This window comes from Sinohyriopsis cumingii, chromosome 16 (genome assembly GCF_028554795.1).
Source record: "Sinohyriopsis cumingii isolate HCF-2022 chromosome 16, ASM2855479v2, whole genome shotgun sequence".
Taxonomy (NCBI): Eukaryota; Metazoa; Mollusca; class Bivalvia; order Unionida; family Unionidae; genus Sinohyriopsis; species Sinohyriopsis cumingii.
Window position 1 is genome coordinate 21422603 of NC_142976.1, and position 19516 is coordinate 21442118.

The following is a 19516-nucleotide window of genomic DNA, read 5'->3' on the forward strand; positions in this document are numbered from 1 at the left end:
GTATACTTAATATTTCAGGAATGTATCATAAATAGAACCACACTTACTCCGATATCGATGATCTGACAAACGATGTATAGCGGAGTGAATATTTTCTTCCCTTGTATTTTTTAACTTTAGGATAAGCAATTTAGTATTATACTCATGTAAACAGTTTCAAAATTAATTTTGGACGGAAGAAGAAAATGTTTCTTTTAAATAGTATGCTATAGGAAGAACAAGCATTTGCTTTACTATAGCTATACAAAATATTTAGTCACGTTCTAACGATGTCGCTGGAGAAGTATCACGCACCTCCTGATTACGAACACGTCGTTTCAAATTCATCGGAACATCCTTGGAGAAATTTTGTTCATCAAGACCTTCTTAGCAAGCACAGAAATTTGTCCGATTTTTATGACAATCAATATAGTTCCACGAATTTCAACATTTCGGACTGGTTATATGATCAATCTGAGCTACCAGAAATTGCAGAGCGTCGTGTACTTCCTTTAATATTCTGCGTAACCTTTGTCATCGGATTGACTGGAAATGGGCTCGTTCTGTACGTTTTTATAAGGAACAAGACAATGCGGACGGTCACAAATTTCTATTTGACCAATTTGGCAATAGTAGATAGTTTATATCTCTTTACATGTGTACCAACGACGTCTGTGATGTATTGGAGAGATGCTTGGCCGTTTGGAGAGATTATGTGTAAGTAATTGTTTATATTGTTTTTTTATGCAGCTATCTTTAGCCCCTCATTTGTCTTTCCATAAGAACGATTTTTTTTTATTGAATGTGTATTTATTTTAGCAGTAATCTTTTTCAAGCACTTCGTGCTGACCTTTTGTGTCTAACATACGTCCAACTCCAAAACTGAATTAACCAGACGTATCCATACAACAAGAATTGCTCTTCAAATTTAATCTTTAAATGGCAGGGTTGCTATAATGTAAACGTACCATTTAGAATCAATATTACATGACTTAAGACTTTAACAACTTCTTCATTTCTATGTACAAAGAATGACATAGAGAGAGGCTTAAGCCGCTAAAAGCTTGACTTGTACCGTATAAATAAAAGTACCTACAAGTATGGTTAAGAATAAAACTTTGTGATGTTGACAAACACATTTTTAAGTCTGTCATTGTTCTTCCAAACATAACTGAGAATATATCTATATCGTGTTCACAGTTCTTTAAAGAAAATGTTTTATTCAATATTCTGATCACTCCAAATGGTATTCACAGAGGTTTGCAAAGGAACACTTTCAGGCTTTATAGTAATCACTCACAGCAGGATCTGTTGACCAATTTCCCCTCAGAAGCTTAGGTTTTATAGAAATGAAAACCACAAACTTGAATAAGCAATGAGGACCCTTCATATACCATTAAATGTCATAGGACCTGCTTGTTTCCAAAATAAGATTGTTACAAGATGCCTCACTAAACAAAATATATTTGCAATCCATCGGGGTTTTATATTATGTTACTATACCCAGTGGCAGGAATCAACATAAGGTACGTTGGAAGGCAACTCTTTTCCATCCCTCGTCGTATCAAAACATTTCACACGATCATACCATGTACTATTTAAATAAATGTTTTGAAGTCCATTGTGTAGAAAATGAATGTATGTTCTCCTTTAGACATCCGCAGATGTACTTGATTTATTCATAACTAAAATAAGAACCAATGAACTAAAGAAATGTTTCGGTCCGTACAAGCGCCAAAACTCCCTTAAAGAAAGTCTAACAGTCATGTATCACTTAAATATTCAATTCAAAGTCATATATGAACTCTTCAAATCGAAACACGCAAATGCAAGTCACATACATGCCACCGGCTTATTGTCCTTTGAATAGTGATTACATGGAGAAAGAACGACAGAATCATACCCGTACCATACAGTCCAGGTCCCGACAGAATCATACCCGTACCATACAGTCCAGATCCCGGTCCAGGTCCCGACATAATCATACCCGTACCATACAGCCCAGGCCTGCAATCAGTTGACATATAAACTGAATCAGACCGAACATTCTCTCATATACTTACATTCCGAGAAAACAATTAAGTCCTTTTTGATATTCAACAACGAGTGATGGTTGACAGATTTTAGCTTCTAAAATTATTTTCCTGTCTCATCATATTTTATTTTAGCATCCTTATGAAACATTTCCTGTTGCAAGACATGATCTGTGACATTTTGACTGTATATCATACTCTATCGCTTACTACCTTCTATGTCAATCTTTTCTGTTCAAAATGGCACAAAATATTGATCACTTTTTAATGTTCATTAGCATTTGAGATCTGTCGACACAGAAATTGATTTCCGTGACGAAATGTAGGGAATTCTAACTACAGTGAAGGTTACATATAACGACGCAGAAGAAGATCGACTATTTCTAGCAGGTACTGAACATTGTGTCTAAATATTCAGTGTCAATTGCATCAGGAAGAAACTAGGAAGGACTTAATTTAAAAGTCGCAAAAGCCTGGCTTATGGAATATTCAGTTCTATGCAGCGTTAATGTTCTGCATTTTTTTTCCATTGTTAGCTTCTCGTCTGACATTATGGCTCCACCTTTGGCAAGATTATTCAAATTCAGTTCGTAATTGCGATAAACGTCTTTTTCTCGTTTATACCTTTTTATAAATAATCATGAAGTGACCTCAAGCTCGTGCCAGTTATCGGTGCTTACTTACGCTTGTTTTCTGTTTTCCCGTAAGAACTGGCCAATGTCATTTGGGTCCAGAGCCAACAGGCTCGAAAGCGAACAATGACAATGAATCTAAAGTCAAGACTTTACGAACGTCGTACTGAAAAAATTCAATTTTCCCTCCTAAAATCCTCGTGTGTTTGTATTATATATATATATATATATATATATATATATATATATATATATATATATATATATGCTAAAATTTCGATTTCGTGCTCATATGAATGTTTAATCGTTTTTACAGATTTAAAACAATGTGTTCTCGGATATAGCCATATTTTTGTTAAGCCGTGTGAAATTTTTCAAGTTCATCAAATATAGGATATCTTTGGGGGAAAAACAACTATTTCATCACTTAGATAATACGATGATGTGTACATAATTTGAAAACAATTATACGACCTTTCGAAAGCGACGTTCCAAATGTCCCGACTTTGGTTTCACTTTCAAGGTTGTGTGAATCCTTAAATTACGTATACATACCTTAAAGGAAACGTATACCCTTACTGCGATATAGACTTGTTTTGCGAATTTTAATTATGCATAGAAATCCGCTAGAGAGTATCCGTGTTGAAACTTACAAAAATAACGTGTAAGTAAAGGACTTTCTGCGTGTAATATCTATGAACGTTGTTCAAATATCCCCAAGGTTTATATTATTCTTGGATTTAGAAAATGTGTTCATATTTGAACCCAAATACACTCCAAAACTTTTTTTTTCGCTTCGGAATAAAATAAACAAGACTTACTATAGTGAGGGTTTGCTTTGGTGGTAAATCGTATTGTATTAAAGGTTTTTATGTATTTTAATTGCTTTATAGAACTGGAAGCAATGGTTTGAATAAAGGGAATAAATAAAGACAGAATGAAATATATAATACAATTGTACAAGTTATATATATATATATATATATATATATATATATATATATATATATATATATATATATATATATATATATATATATATATATATATATATATATATATAATATTTATCCATTGAATCATCTCAAAGTTCTTTAGATTAGATCCTAGATCCCGATGTTTAGGTGGGATATGAGTAGGCTTCTCTTGAACAGTTTTAGGTTCTCATGCTTCTTTATACACAAATGCAGATATATTATATTTCATTTGCCTGCCTCAAGGACCTTTTTGCAGAAAATATTTGTACTTACAAAGTATCTCCCAAAAGTTAAAATAAAATACATAAATCATTCAAAATCAGATCATTGCATGTAATTAGATATATGTCTGCATTTCACCATGAAAATAGCTTTGATAGCAAGGTTCTTGGCTGGACTGAGGCAACTGCGTACTTACACCGAGCAGACGGACCGATCAATAACAAATATTTAACTACTGGAATCATTTATGGCATACACGCATAAATCCTGATCATACACGATCTATAATAACTTAATCATAATAAAAATACCGATATTGGTGTCCTCCATTGTTAATATTTCTAGACGGACATAATTTATTTAATTCTTTCCTTATTTCGCGTTGGCAAATAATTCTCAATACATAACTCTGCATTCATTTATCCTAAATATCATCTAAAGACATAAATCAAAAGTACCTAACCAATAAAAAATAAAACTATTTTTCTTATACCATTTTCTTTGAATATCACAGCAAAAATCGAAAGCTAATAAAATACATTTTAAATATGTATAATTCAACAACAAAATGAGACACATGATATAAAATTAGTTTCTTTTTAAAAAAATAATGTTTCTGAATCATCTATAAATAATTTAATCACCGGAAGAAATCTATTAACTGAAGCAACACTATCAGCGAATAAAGGCAGCTAAATATACATTTAAGAAATATAGTCCTTACACTGAAGTGTTTGTCATGTCACATTTGAACACGTGCCTCCATTCAAATCCTTTTGAGCATCAGTTGGTTTAGGTGCTACCTCATCTGCAATAACAAATGGAAAACTATGTAATCAGTTTCCTTCACTGTTACGTTTTGTAGAATTCTAGAAGAACATACACCAAAACATGCCATTAATGAGCAGAGAATCATTCTTTAATCCAATGTTTGGAACGGAAACCTGTCATTTATCTCAAGGAATTTCTAAAACATGTTTTTTGCGCAAGTGTCCGTTACGTTAATATAACTTTACTTAAAGAGAACATACGAGAATAGTTTACTTGCAGAGGATACCTGATGCTATATATTTATCCAGGTCCTAGGTTTGTTTTATTTCTCAAAAGCTTCCCTCAAATTATGATCTTGCATTATTTCGATTACAGTATCTCTAACAATTCTGGATGTTTTATGAGCAATAAATCTAATACAAGGGATTAAACAGAACACTTTAATTACACAATTGTATACAAGTGAGTCCGTTTATTCAGTAAACATTGGTTGCGGTATTCGTCGCTTTACAAATGAACACTATTTTCAAAATAAAATGCAAGATATTACGTATGTATTTACTCCGTAATATCAGCTTAGCGCTCAGGGAAAACCTCAACCAGCGTGGAATGGCAGAAACTAAAAACACATACTTACTCTCTCTCTCTCTCTCTCTCTCTCTCTCTCTCTCTCTCTCTCTCTCTCTCTCTCTGGGGGTGTATGCTAGAAAAAGGATGTATCAATGCTTAGTCTCTAATTAAACCAGGAGCTTTAACTCGGCATTGCAGTAGCTATACGACCTGCATATGAACGTTGTAAGTTGAACGATATAGCATGCAGGCTATTAATAGGAAATAAGAGAGACAGGAAAGATAAGAGATGGGTACTATGACAGATCCCACTGTCATACGGTTGCGCAGCAGAGTTTTCAAATAATGTATCTCTACAGAATTGCGTTCTATCGCCGAATAAATTTGAAGGCAATGACTCTCAGATTTGTTCGTAATGTTTTCTGCGCTCATTGTTCTGCCGCATACATCACTTTTGGTCCTTTACGAGAAGAAAGGTTTCAATTATTCAACAGTTTATTGTGCAATTGATTCAATACTATAATATTAGTTTCATTAAAGGATGAAAAATACTGAAATGTCTTGGACATTATGTTAACTTTATCAATATATCATTTGTGACTTCATGAGGTGTTATTACACGTTTATAAAATCGAAACGTACGACATGAATATAAAAGCATATAGTTCTGATCTAACAAGCTATTGTATGAAAATAATTTTTTTGGCACTGAGTTAATACTTCCTTTAGGTCAGTAATGCAAACTAGCAGTATAGGAAATTAGTCAATGAATGATTATAAAAAAGAGCGGTTTCCTAACTAGCTGGATATCGGTTGGCCTTTTCCTTAATTGATCATACAATGTATCATTCGTTAATTGATGATACAAATATAGCATTCCTTAATTGATCGTACAAATGTAGCATTCCTTAATTGATCGTACAAATGTAGCATTCCTTAATTGATCGTACAAATATAGCATTCCTTAAATGATCGTACAAATGTAGCATTCCTTAATTGATCGTACAAATGTAGCATTCCTTAATTGATCGTACAAATGTAGCATTCCTTAACTGATCATACAAATGTAGCAGACGTCTACAAATAAAGTAATCTCCAAAGGATATTTTACAGAAACACACGCAATATTGAAAGTTCACATACATAGGTCAGTGATGATCGACACGGAGAATTCCATTATTTCCCTACTTATAACAAGTCTCCTGAATCTATTAGAGATGGATACCATCTGCCTTTGGTGCCATAGTTACGTCCATTAACTGAAACATTAGCTTCTTTGGTGAAAAACGTTAGACTTGTTATCAGTAACACAGACCATGAACCAATATGATTTTATTGCAAATCCAGTTAGAATTAATTCGTGATTAACAAGGCCTTAATCTGTATATACTGCGCTTAGGACGTTTTAACCTTGATGATCTCGTAATATCTTTGGGAAGAAAAATAACAACAAATTAGCCATGTGCATAAAATAAATAAAATCTTTTATGTACACAGTTGCCTGTGAAACAACATCGTTGTTGAGGTTATAAACTTGATGACGGCGTTTAAGGCACATTTTTGTTTTGGATATCGTTAAATTGACTGTTTGATATTGTAGCGACATACCTACTGAATATACATGTACATGAAAGTCCAACAAATTATATAATACATTCTCTTTTCATCACTAAATTGAATCTCTTAATGACCCACTTTGATAAATATAAATGTTTTAAGTTCAATATGTCATATGATCTTTATTTAGAGAAGTTAGGATGTATGTTTTAAAACGACGTAGGACAGTGATTCCATGAAGAATTATTTGCAAAATATTGTCATGTGTGTGTATGAGTGTGTGTTTGTGTGTTTGTGTGCATGTGTGTATGCATGTTTGCAGACTCTAGTGTGTCACTAGTTAGAAACTTTAGATTGCTTAATGATGTCTCCAGTTTAAAATTTGATTATGATGGAGTACACTTAGAGAAATGAATACAATTATGAGCTTGGGATACTGCTGGAATCAATTTCCATCCACACTCCTTTCTTTCAGACTTGACCTTAGGTAACGTATTTGAACCCGAGGACGCTAAAATGAGTCTGGCGCCATAGCTTATGTTTCCTGTACCGCTTATTGTTGTAGTTTTCGTGTGTAATGCCATTCCTCAGCGCAAGATAGGCAATATATGGCAGCCAGTATAAGTGCTGGAGAAAGAACCCGGGATAGCCGCAGTAAAAACCACCGACCCATGGGATGCTACGGGCAGCATTCTACCCATACGCACATTCGACGAGACCGGGGGAGAGGTGAGATGGCAGTGATCGATAATGGCGAGCGCTTTAGACAACTCGGTGCAACTAATGTATATATATATATATATATATATATATATATATATATATATATATATATATATACATACATTTCATCGTGGAACCATTTTTCACAAAGTAAATAATTCTTTTCATTTCGTCATTCGCGTTTCGTTAGATTTTGCTATATGGTAAAGACAGTTTTTAGACGAAAGAAACAAAATTAAATAACCGCCCCCAACCCAACCCCCAAATAATTACTAATGATTGCGTCTTTGAAAACATAAATCTGTAACTCAGCTGGTATCCTAAAGATTTAATCCTCTGGATATCTTTTGTTAAGACTATCCGTGGCAATAACCAGTTATAATCAATATTTCTGATTGGAATCAGCAGGAAATGACGTCAAAGTCCTCTATCTCAAAAACTTCACTTGCTTCTACTCATAATAAGGTCAAAATACCTAGTGGCTCTTCCACCAAATTCGATCTCGGAAATGGAAAGATAGAGATTAAAATATGGAAAATCGCTGGAAAATTCAATATATAAATTACATTTACATGTAAATTAATTCCTATTCTCTATTTTGTAAATTAATTTGTCGATTTGTTACCTTAATACATAAGACTATTGTATTGAAAAAACGTCAATCTTTTCATATGTCTTTTAGTATCAGATTAACGTTTACAACAATAATCGTTTAAAATTCATGCAATGACACAAACTGATGCAGTTTATATTCCGGGAGTGTGTGGGAGTGCAGGTTGGAGCCATTTTTGAATAAATGTTTGAAAACTACATCCGTCATACTTCATCTTGCTGTGCATAGTTCTATGTTCACATTATATTAGAACGATACATGGCTGGCGAATATTATTTAACATCATGAAAAATCATTGGGTCGCGTGACAGGCAAATAAAAATGGACCAACAGTATGAGTGATGTGACTTGGTGTGGAATACCAAATCTCCACCACAAGGGGCAGAATTGCAGTCCGTAACGACTTTCTTCTGGTTGAATCTTCTGACCCAAAGTTTGGTCAATTTGCTACACACACTGAAGATTACGGCTAATTATTATCTAATTCCTGTTTAATTTTGGCCTCTATGATAATGATGGAAAACTGAAGTCCACTGCTGCAGTTGTGAATATCTTTTTGAAGAAAGGCATACTGTAAATGATTCAAATTTTACTTCCTATTATTGGGTGTCATAGACACATTTCTCGTGACTTTTCTTATATGGTCAAACTGCGTCAACATTGTAAATGATAGTTACGGCTTTTTAAAATTAAAATAGTGATTTCCAAAATAACGGCCATCTGACAGGTACCGATAGTATTTGGATGTCTGTCGCAATCTTGTGCGCTTGTGTGACATATACAACTTCAGTTCTGTATAAAGCACATTGGATCAGAAACAAATGTGTCGTGACCTTCATACGTATGCAAATATAGACAACAAGTCACTACTGCGCTAGGTCCAGAAGCGAAAATAATTTTTAAAGTATACGTTAGTCTCAATGTAAAGTGATATATTGCTTTTCGCTTTGATGATGAAATGGATTACCAAGAAATCTGTACAAATGCTGCAATACTTGTACAGCGAAATCACAAACGTCTGTATCTGAGGTAAGAACAAAGAGATGTGATTCTCGCACATACTGAGACCTCGCCTTTCTCTTTCTTTCAGGTAAAATTACCAATTACTTGATGGGTGTAACAATGATGATCAGTGTGGTTACCCTGACAGCTGTAGGAATAGATCGCCACAACGCTGTCCTGTACCCTGTTGAATCAAAACCCTACAGGTAATCATAGGGCCATAACCCGTCGTTCAGTCTTATCTTTTATTTACTTCTTTTTCATTTGCTGTTGGTAGGCGATACAAAAGCAACCAGTCCCTACGAATGGGTTATTCAATATGTATAGGTTACTGCATTCGTATGGGAAGATATGAAGGAGTTTCTTGGATGGAATACTGCACGACCTTGGGAGTATAGTATATCCATTCGACAAAACGAGTTCATATTTTCCCAAGCAAATGCAGTAACCTTTTTGTTGTATGCTGATTTTCTTTTTCTACCCAAGGCTTAATTACATAAAAAATACACTACAAGAAACAAGGTAAATGAATGTATGCCGTATTCCAAACTAAACACACATTCATCATTACAAAACAACAACATTAATAATGCGCACATAACTCAGCCCAGATAAATTTGTACTTGCCGCGTGATCAACATAAGTTTCGAAAGAAAATATGAAGTGTTTCAATTGCAATTATCAAAAGGACGCTATTGAATTTAATGTTATTTAATTCTGAATGCAGTAAGGAGTATGTAACTGCACTTGGAATATAGTCGAAATTACAGTACAATTTCGAAATGTGTAATCAAGCTTGATAACTCATGACATGGCTCATGTAATTCGGTTTGCAGGACCAAGAAAGTACATTTTGAGGAAATTCAGAATGTACAACTGTAAGTAACAGTTTTGCCATCTTATTACCAGCTAAAGGAGACAGTTTATGCTTTTATGACTTGCATGTTATTTGTAGGTACCAATCAGTTTTATGAAATCTGGCTTATATCGCCAAATTCCAAAACATTGAATGAAAAAGTTAACGCGGAATGTAGCAAACAACTGGTATGTAGCAATCCACGAAACATTTTCTTTAGTTCATTCAGAAACAAATTGAATCAACCAAAACGTAAAGCGTCTGCTACACGTGAGTACATGATTTGTTTGCAAAATAGTTCCTAATACACTAATGGGCACAAGTGTCTTGCGCGTGAGTGCAGTCTGAAGGTGTGGAATATCGTAAAATACTGAACGATTCTGACAATGTAAATGCATCGCAGAAACGAAAATGATCACATAATAATTATAGGTTACTGCATTTGCATGGGAAAATATGAACGAGATTTTCGAATGGAAATACTGCACGACCTTGGGATTGAAGTATATCCATCCGACAAAACGAGTTTATATTTTCCCATACAAATGCAGTAACCTTTTTATTATATCCTCATGTTTGTATTCTACCTAATGCTTAATTATATTAACAAAGTACACTACAAGAAACAAAGTAACTTAATGTATGCCGTATTCCAAATTAAATACACAAGCGCAGATTCATCATTACATAACAACATTATTACTGCACACATAACTCCGGCCAGATAAATTTGAACTTAATCGCGAGCTCGAGATAGCTTTTGAAAGAAAATGGTGTGTCTAGTTACAATTGAACTTTGGAGTCATATTGTGAACAAATGCACATTGCAACAACTTTTCCATTTGATCTGGAATGAATAGATTTAGGTATTTGTTCGATTCGACGAAATTTCGTGATTATGAACTGGATTTATATGTGACAGTTCCACATGAAATACATCGGACTGAAGAAGAGAGAGAAAACCGTGTTGACATCTTCAAATGTGTTTATGTTTCTGTCATTGACTGTTTGAAATCATAATGTGGGAAAATATGAAGTGTTTCAATTGCATTTATCAAAAGACGCTATGGAATGTGATGCTTGTTTCATTTTGAGTGCAATAAGGAAGATGTAATTGCACTTTATTTAGAAATTACAGTACAATTTCGAAATGTGTAATCAAGATTGAGAAACTATGACATGGCTTATGTAATTTGGATTTGCAGAACTAAGAAGTACATTTTGAAGACATTCGGGATGTAAAACTGTATGTTTATTTGTTGGTCATTTGTATCACCAGCTAAAGAAGACAGCATATGCCTTGTCACTTGTATGTTATTTGTAAGGACCATTTCTTTAGTCTGTTGTACAGCTAGCCTAAATCCGAAACATTGTATCAAATATGTTCACCCAAGGCAGCTGGTATATGGCAGTCCACAAAACATCTGCTTTAGTTCATTCAGAAATTTTTTAAACAACCACAACGTAAAGCCCCTACTAAGCGAGTGTACATGATTTGTTTACAAACAAAAGTGGTGGCGTCTGCGTCCATTGTTTGTTTATAATAGAAAGTAGTTAATTTATGCACGTGAATGCAATATGTGTATTTGGACGCGAGATCAATATCGGGTAATATTGCACGATTCTGACAATGTAAAGTTAACGGAGAAAAAAAAAATGAGCATACAAAAAAATCAGATATTAAATTATTGCTAGCCGCAGCTTACTTGGATGATATTAAGATGACAAATCGTTTTCTCTTCATGACTGCATATCAGATCTCCATAAAATACAGATAGAGAAAGAAGTAATTTATGGCAGCTGGCCAATGTGATTGACATACCCACCTCATGCCTATCTCGTTATATCAAATTCTTGTGCATGCTGTTTCTGTTAAACGTAATAGTAATAAAAATAATCATAATAATAATAATAATAATAATATTTAATACATATTTGGTACTGATTGCTGCACTGAAAATGACAATGATAAATGATCGTCAAATTCTGTAATTCTTTATAAAGCAAATGTAAACAGTTAACATTCTATCTGATTGCAGAACTCTTCCTAAAACAGTTCTCATCATTGCCTGCATCTGGATTGCGGCCCTGGTGGTCAACAGTCCAGCTCTAGTCATCTCCAGGCAAGTGGCGTATTGGACTTACCATGAAGGAAACAAACTTATGTGTTTAAATCATTGGTCAGATTCATGGCATAAGATCTACTCACTTTCGATGTTTATTTTCCTTTACGCCGTACCGCAGGTTATTCTGGGATTCTGTTATTTCCGCATTGCTAAGAAACTTTGGCTTTCTATGCGACGAAGTGTAAGAATGAATCACGTGACTGTGCAGGCTCTCACCACAAGAAGGCGAGTAGTAAAACTAGTTTTTGTTGTTACATCCGCCTTCGCTGTGTGCTGGCTTCCAGTACATATAGCAGAGTTGTGCTCTGCTTTTGGAATGTCGCTGAACCACACATTTTACGAATTCAAAGTGGTAACGCCATTTCTGCCTTACTTGCTCATCGCAATTAACCCTATTATTTACTGTTTCATGAGCAAGGCTTTCAGAAATCACTTTAAAGCTGCCTTTACCTGCCGAAAACTATCTTCCAATTCTAACGATTGCATGGAGGAACCATACTATGAACATGCCCCTGTAAGACACCATGCACAGAGCTTTCTGCGGGACACGTCTTGTCGACTACGATGGGAACCGAGTCATGATGCAGAGGCAAGCATGCGCATGGATACTAGTTTGTCTGCGCAGACGCGGGGATGCCAGACTGAGATACAGGCACTACAAGTGGCATATGAGCTAATGAGTATGCCGATGTCAAACAAAACTCCTCCCCCAATTTCAATTTGAACAAATTTGATTTCATTTCCCTATAAATGTTTTTATTTGAAGCTAATGCTAGTGCGAAAAAGATCCATACCAATTCAGGAAGGATCTGAATAATGGTGATAGTGTTACCCAAACGTATCCATATTGCGAATCACAATGACTGACACACAAATGTGTCAGACTTAGGTACAAGGAAAACCGGAAACGGTTCCAAACATAAAAGTGCATCATAAAGAGTGCCTTTACATGTTTTGTCTTATTACATTGGAATTGCCTAGAACTATGCCATGTCTCAAATCCTTGAACCACGCACACTCATATTGCTCTGTAAGGTCCATCGACATTTGTATCACAGTGTGTGGGGGGGGGGGAGGAAGAGAAACTTCGAAAGGGTTATTTTACGTGATACCTCTTGCAATATGGTGGTACATGTTAAAGGTGTTTAGTCATATATCACAGGTAAGAAGCCACCATATTCAGTTTCCGAAAGAGTGAGATACTCAATAACTGCCTCTAGTTTGTAGAAGTGAGTGATGCTTATAACTGCCTGTAGTTTGTAGAAGTGTGTGATACTTATAACCACCGGAAATTTGTAGAAGTGTGTGATGCTTATAACCACCGGAAATTTGTAGAAGTGTGTGATACTTATAACCACCGGAAATTTGTAGAAGTGTGTGATGCTTATAACCACCGGAAGTTTGTAGAAGTGTGTGATACTTACAACCACCGGAAATTTGTAGAAGTGTGTGATACTTATAACCACCGGAAATTTGTAGAAGATTTTGATACTCACTAACCGCCTGAAATTCGTATAAGTGTGTGATACCCAATAACTGCCTTCAGTTTGAAGAATAGTGTGATAATTAAAACCCGCCTGTAGTTTGTAGAAGACTGCTTGTGATACCATGCTCAGTGTGTATAAAATTATTTGTTGTTTTGTTTGTTTGTTGTGGGGTTTAACGCCATTTTTCAGCGCACTATATGCTATACATGGCAGCCAGTATTAATGGTGGACAAAGAACCCGAGAAAACCCCGGAAAGAACAACCGACCCACGAGAAGCTGCTGGCAAGCTTTCTCACATACCCACATTGGCTGAATCCGAGATTCGAACCGGCACAGACAGAGGTGAGATGGCAGTGATCCGTAACGGAGAGCGCTTTAGACCACTCGACCACTCGGGGCCTCCAAAAATATTTGTAACATTTTGTCACCGTGCTCAGTATGAAGAACAATGTTTTGTGACGCTCAACCATCGCGCTCAGTTTGTAGAAAAAACATTTGTAATATTCTTCCACCGTTCTCAGTATGTATCAAAACATTTGTAATATTTTTCCACCGTGCTCAGTATGTAGAAAACAAATGTGTAATATTCTGTCACCGTGCTCAGTATGTAGAAAACAAATGTGTAATATTCTGTCACCGTGCTCAATATGTAGTACATTGTTTTGTGATACTCAACCACCGTACTCAGTGTGTTGACAAATATTTGTGATGCTCAACCACCGTGCTCAGTTTGTAGAAGGCTATTGTAATCAGAGCACATACGCCTCGTGCATCTCTTGTAAGAAATGACATGCGTATTTAAAGAGACATACTTTTGTCTACCACAAGTTACAAGTATTTTAACAGGTCTGACAATATATGCTCTGAGAGAAATCTGATTTATACACACTATAACAGGTTCGAAAACTTTCTTACTGAGACCAGTCTGATTTTATATATATATATATATATATATATATATATATATATATATATATATATATATATATATATATATATATATATAAATATACACTGTTGTAAAGGCTTTGACAATACACTTATTGATTCGTGTCTGATTGGGTACATACTATACCAGGTCTAATAAAGTGATGATACACTCACTGCGACGAGCCTGACTGGATACATACTGTTAAGATTGTGTAATGCACTTACTGAGACAAGACTGTTGGGACACGTACAGTTAACAGTCTGGCAATTATATACATACTGTCACAAGTCTATCACTTTAACGGGTCTAATTTATACATATTATATGACATTTCCGTCAATCCACATGCTGAATCAGGTCTATTTATTTACGTATACTTACTATAACAGGTCAGATAATTATATGATATGTTATAACATCTCACATATTTGCATATAGTTAATTAAATACATGCTGTTACAGGTCAGTCAGCTTCATACATGCAGAGCAAAGTAATTTAATTATATACATGATGTAAGAGGTCAGATAGTTATATAAAGGTTGTATCAGGTTAGAAATTATATATATGATGAGACAGGTATGTTAATTATATACATGATTTAACATGTCAAATAATATTATGCATGATATAACAAGTCAGATAAATAAATACTTTCTGTAACAGGTCAGGTAATTGCATACATAATGTGACGGAACAGATAAAATAACCCGCTTCGTTGTGCAAAATGTGATCTACCGAAACTGTTGACTCATCAAGTAAGACAATCCATAAGAAGCAACAGATTGTGCATATTTCAACAATATTTACGATCTTGTCACAAGTTAATATCAAAAACGTCCAAGCTCATTAAAGTCACATTTCTCATAACTTATTGTCCGTATTCATGTTTTACATTATATAATGCCTGAATGTTATATTCACAAGATGCGCTCTAATTTCTACATGTAGCTTACTTTTGTATGTATGTTTGTTTGTCTCGCTTGCCATCTCCTTCTTCCTTTCTTTCTCTCCTTTATATTGCAGACATGTAACGTGACTTTCCATCTATAAGTTTGTATTCTGTGATGAAAAGACAAGAATTAATCATTGATACCATTTTCTATCTATTCTATATACGCCTATCTATCGGTTTTTAATTCTTCGCTCTATTTCTAAGTATATGTCTTGATTTAATTCTTTTACACTTCTTTCTAATATGTTACCAGCGGCTTCTTTTGATACATTTAAGATGATGTTGTTTAAAACGATCATTCTCCGTAGTCGTTTGTATGCTGCTACGTGTTTAGGCTTGAGTAAACGGTAACACAAGAAAGAGTGAAATCAACAAGCTTTGAATAATATAATAATTTATTTCCCTGGAAAAATACTGTACAAAATGAAGAAAAAACAATAACTTACGGTTTCCATAATCAAATCCGAGAATAATCCGAGAATAATCCACAAATAATATCTTAGAAGTTCTAATAATAAAATGTTCTAATGATTTCAAGTTCGAGTCCCGACGAAGAATCCAAGATGGAACGCGATGACGTATACTGTAACCTGTACTGTGTTGAAGTCTACAGTTCCTTGCAGAAACACAATAATTAATTGTCCGATTTTGGAAATGCAAATAAAATTTTTAAGACATGTCTTTGTTCAAGAATTCTGTATGAGCACAAAATATTTCCAGGAAAAATGAATTAATCTTTGAACATCCGAAAAATTAGAATAAAACTCTAAAACTAAAAAACTCAACAGTGGTCACAACAGAAGAAAACAACTTGACATCAAGTGTTTAAAAGCCTCAAACTTTGAGATCTCTCTCTCTCTCTCTCTCTCTAAACATCACTATTAATTCTAAATATTTCTCAATTTTGGAAATGCCTAATTGCGAAATAGAGGATCACCTAATCATGTTTACACATAACAGTCACGTAGCCCCTCTATATCCTTGATAAGAATCAATCATTTTACTCTGAGAATAAAAGTTGTTTACTTGACCCTCCATCAAGGCCAGGAACTAAGTCAAAAATAGAAACAGTGTTTTTATTATTCGCCATTTATGGAAAGATTCAGGTCAAACTGAATTTTGTGGCAAATATAAAATTCCTAGCAAACAAAATCACATTTCATTGATATGTACAGACAATAAAAAGATTCCGAAACCCACAAATAATCAGATAAAACACAAATTAAAATTAAATATAAATTAAATCAAATATGCGTAATAATGCACTGTTTAACGAGCATTAAAATCTTGATTTCGATATGATAGAAGAGAAGACAACATAGATTTGCTAACCAAATGCCAAGGGAATAACAAGATCTGAGAATTGTCCTGAGTCTGCATAATATTATAGTGGAGTGCACCGATGTACGTGAAGGTGTGTCTTGTTTTATCAATACCAAGGTGGTAACAGTATTTGCCACTACAAGTGAGCTTCAGTACTTAGTATGTAACTTTTCAGCTAGGTTGGCGATATACCTTTTGTAAATGCACGATCATTATATTTCCTCATTCAGAAGCTGATGTCACATGCCAAAAAGATGTATTGAACAAAATTAGTGACTTGCCCAGCTTTATAACAGCATACACTTTGTCCAAGAAATCCAAAAGTGTCATTTTGCAAGTTCCTTCCATTCTGCATGACTTACCTCAAAGATTATGTATTTTTAAAACAAATAAAATTAGTGTTTGTTCCTAAAGACGCTGTATATAAAGGTAAACCCATAAACTGTCCCTCCCATATTTTTCGAACCTTAAGATGTTCTTGCATTTTTAAAGACATATTTAGCTTCAAAATCTGAATTATTATGTGTAATTACTTACGTAATTCTGCGAATAGATTTTATTTAATACCTGTTTTTTGATATTTGAAACAATCTATAAAATATCTAAATTGCAATAAGAATTTAAATACGGCGTGCCGCACAAATGCTAAATATTTCCTACCATTCTCATCTACCCCCACACCTTTTAACCTGGTACCAGAATACTTGCGGTACGGCAATGCATTTGCCTTCACCATGGTTACAGCAAAGGAACTAGATAGTAAACTGGGTATAACTTATGCAGAGGCACAACCAAGGAAGACTGACAGCAGAATGTGAAACCTACCACCCACTCCCCAACAAATCAAGAAAACAGCACTCTGAAAAGTACATAATATACTATCAATATTTAATAATTTAACAGAGATGGAAACATTATGAAGGACAGGGAGTTTACAAATTGAACTGACATGTACAGTGATAAACAAAAACTGAATTTATATTCGAGCCTTTCTATAAAAACTAAATTCAAAAATATTATTTTGAAGCCAGAACTGGGACACATCATTCACATCTAGTAAAAATGAGTTAATATCAGTCTGATTCTGTGTATGATACATGCCTGGAAATCCCTTTAGTAAGTTGGTGGCTTGGATTTTATCAAAGTTGACACCGAACTCATTTTTGTTCAAGGTGGATGAATTGGGCTCAAAATATGGTAGTATTCAATTATGAAGCAAATTAACACAACATGCACGCGGAGAGGGGGCTTAGACAACACGCAAGTGCTGTTGACAGAAGAATATATGGAATTGTGAAGGACCAGTGTCCTGTTGCGTTGTTGGAAATAGTTTTAAGTAAATGCCACAAAAACACATGTTCTATTTCTTTTTCTTCACATTAACAAAGCTGCTTGAATAATCCGACTAATGTCTGAAATCCGGGACACCACGAAGCCACTATCAGCCTGTCATATTTTAAGATTTATGTCTGACATCTGCAGAACCGGAGATGAAAATGAATCACACAGCATGCTGTCTTAACGCAGCTGCTATCCAAGCAGTGAATGATGATTACATAGAAAATAGACACATCATGTTTATGTAAGGACGCATAAATAAGGCATCTTTCCCGTAGGATAATAAATCAGATACGAACACAATCTTGTACAGAATATCCTTGGTCAAGATAATCCGAAGTTAACAGTAAGTAGCCAGCTGGTACAAACCTTTGACCCAAGGCAATGCCAACACATCACAGCTTGCATATTTAAACTGTGATTCTAATGAATGCTGATTTCTGAATGATGTCAGCAATAACTTGATTTGGAGGTATCTGAAATAGTCTGAAAAGTTCCATCAACAATATGGCAAGGGTAATAAAGAAGGAAGCATAATTTGATCTATTAGTACACGAAAGTACCAAAGTAGAATTACGAATTCAGAAAGAACATTTCATTCAAACATGCTATCCAATGAATATCATTTAGTTTTCCTCAAACAATCATCAATTAATGTGCATACTCAGTGAATTCTATAATATTTACAACCAGAAAGGTGGTGTATTCAATCGTTTGAATGTGTGATACGTGCAAAAATCATAAAAGGAAGCAGAACATAGACTGTGCATAATAAATTATATTATTGATGCCGGGTATGTTTTGATAACATACGTTGCCGGAGCAATGTACTGAAATCTAGACGCTAGAAAGAGTCAAGTTTAGAATAAATTGCTGTTTTTCGTCGGAAAATAATCGCACACCACTTTGATATTCTAGCTTTACATTTAATTAATCTCTTGTAGGTTACAGTGAAAATACGGTATAATGCTCGAAGAAGGAAGGAAGAGGTGGTGTGAAGCAATGCTAGAAGACACTTGACTTTTTCAGATAAACGATACATTGACCTGGTTGCCCTTTTGTAGACCGGTCCGGTGGCCAAGTGATTAGCGCGTCCGCATTCGAAGAGGAAGTGTGTGGGTTCGAACCACGGCCGAGTCATACCAAAGACTTACAAAAATGGTACTAGCAGCTGCCTCGCTAGGCGCTCAGCATTAAGAGGTTAGTGTTAGGAGTGGTCGGCCTGGTTTCAAGATAATGTGACTGGGTGGGACATCATGCTGCATGATGGCATAGTGCTAGAGGTCACTATAAACTGCCACACTCCAGACTTTATAGCGATATGACTGAAAACTTGTTAACGCTACCTTCAAAATCCTAACCACACACACACACACACACACACACACACACCATTGTGTACCTACACGATAGTCAGGTGTC

General features: G+C 34.9%; 1 protein-coding gene across 1 annotated transcript; it reads left to right on the forward strand.

Annotated features, from left to right (window-relative positions):
* The first annotated feature begins 271 nt into the window (after positions 1 to 271).
* LOC149780051 (galanin receptor 2a-like) lies at positions 272 to 14467 on the forward strand. Its single transcript, XM_089936307.1, has 3 exons — positions 272 to 696; positions 9168 to 9285; positions 11975 to 14467. Exons 1-3 carry the CDS (start codon positions 570 to 572, stop codon positions 12783 to 12785), a joined length of 1056 nt encoding a protein of 351 aa, XP_089792433.1. The 5' UTR covers positions 272 to 569; the 3' UTR covers positions 12786 to 14467.
* The last annotated feature ends 5049 nt before the right edge of the window (positions 14468 to 19516 follow it).

Excerpts from the sequence above, each read along its gene's own strand:
- LOC149780051 (XM_089936307.1), top strand. The coding sequence starts at position 570 with ATGCGGACGGTCACAAATTTCTATTTGACCAATTTGGCAATAGTAGAT. Across the intron at positions 697-9,167 it reads GCCGTTTGGAGAGATTATGT|GTAAAATTACCAATTACTTG; the intron begins GTAAGTAATTGT and ends TCTTTCTTTCAG. Across the intron at positions 9,286-11,974 it reads GTTGAATCAAAACCCTACAG|AACTCTTCCTAAAACAGTTC; the intron begins GTAATCATAGGG and ends ATCTGATTGCAG.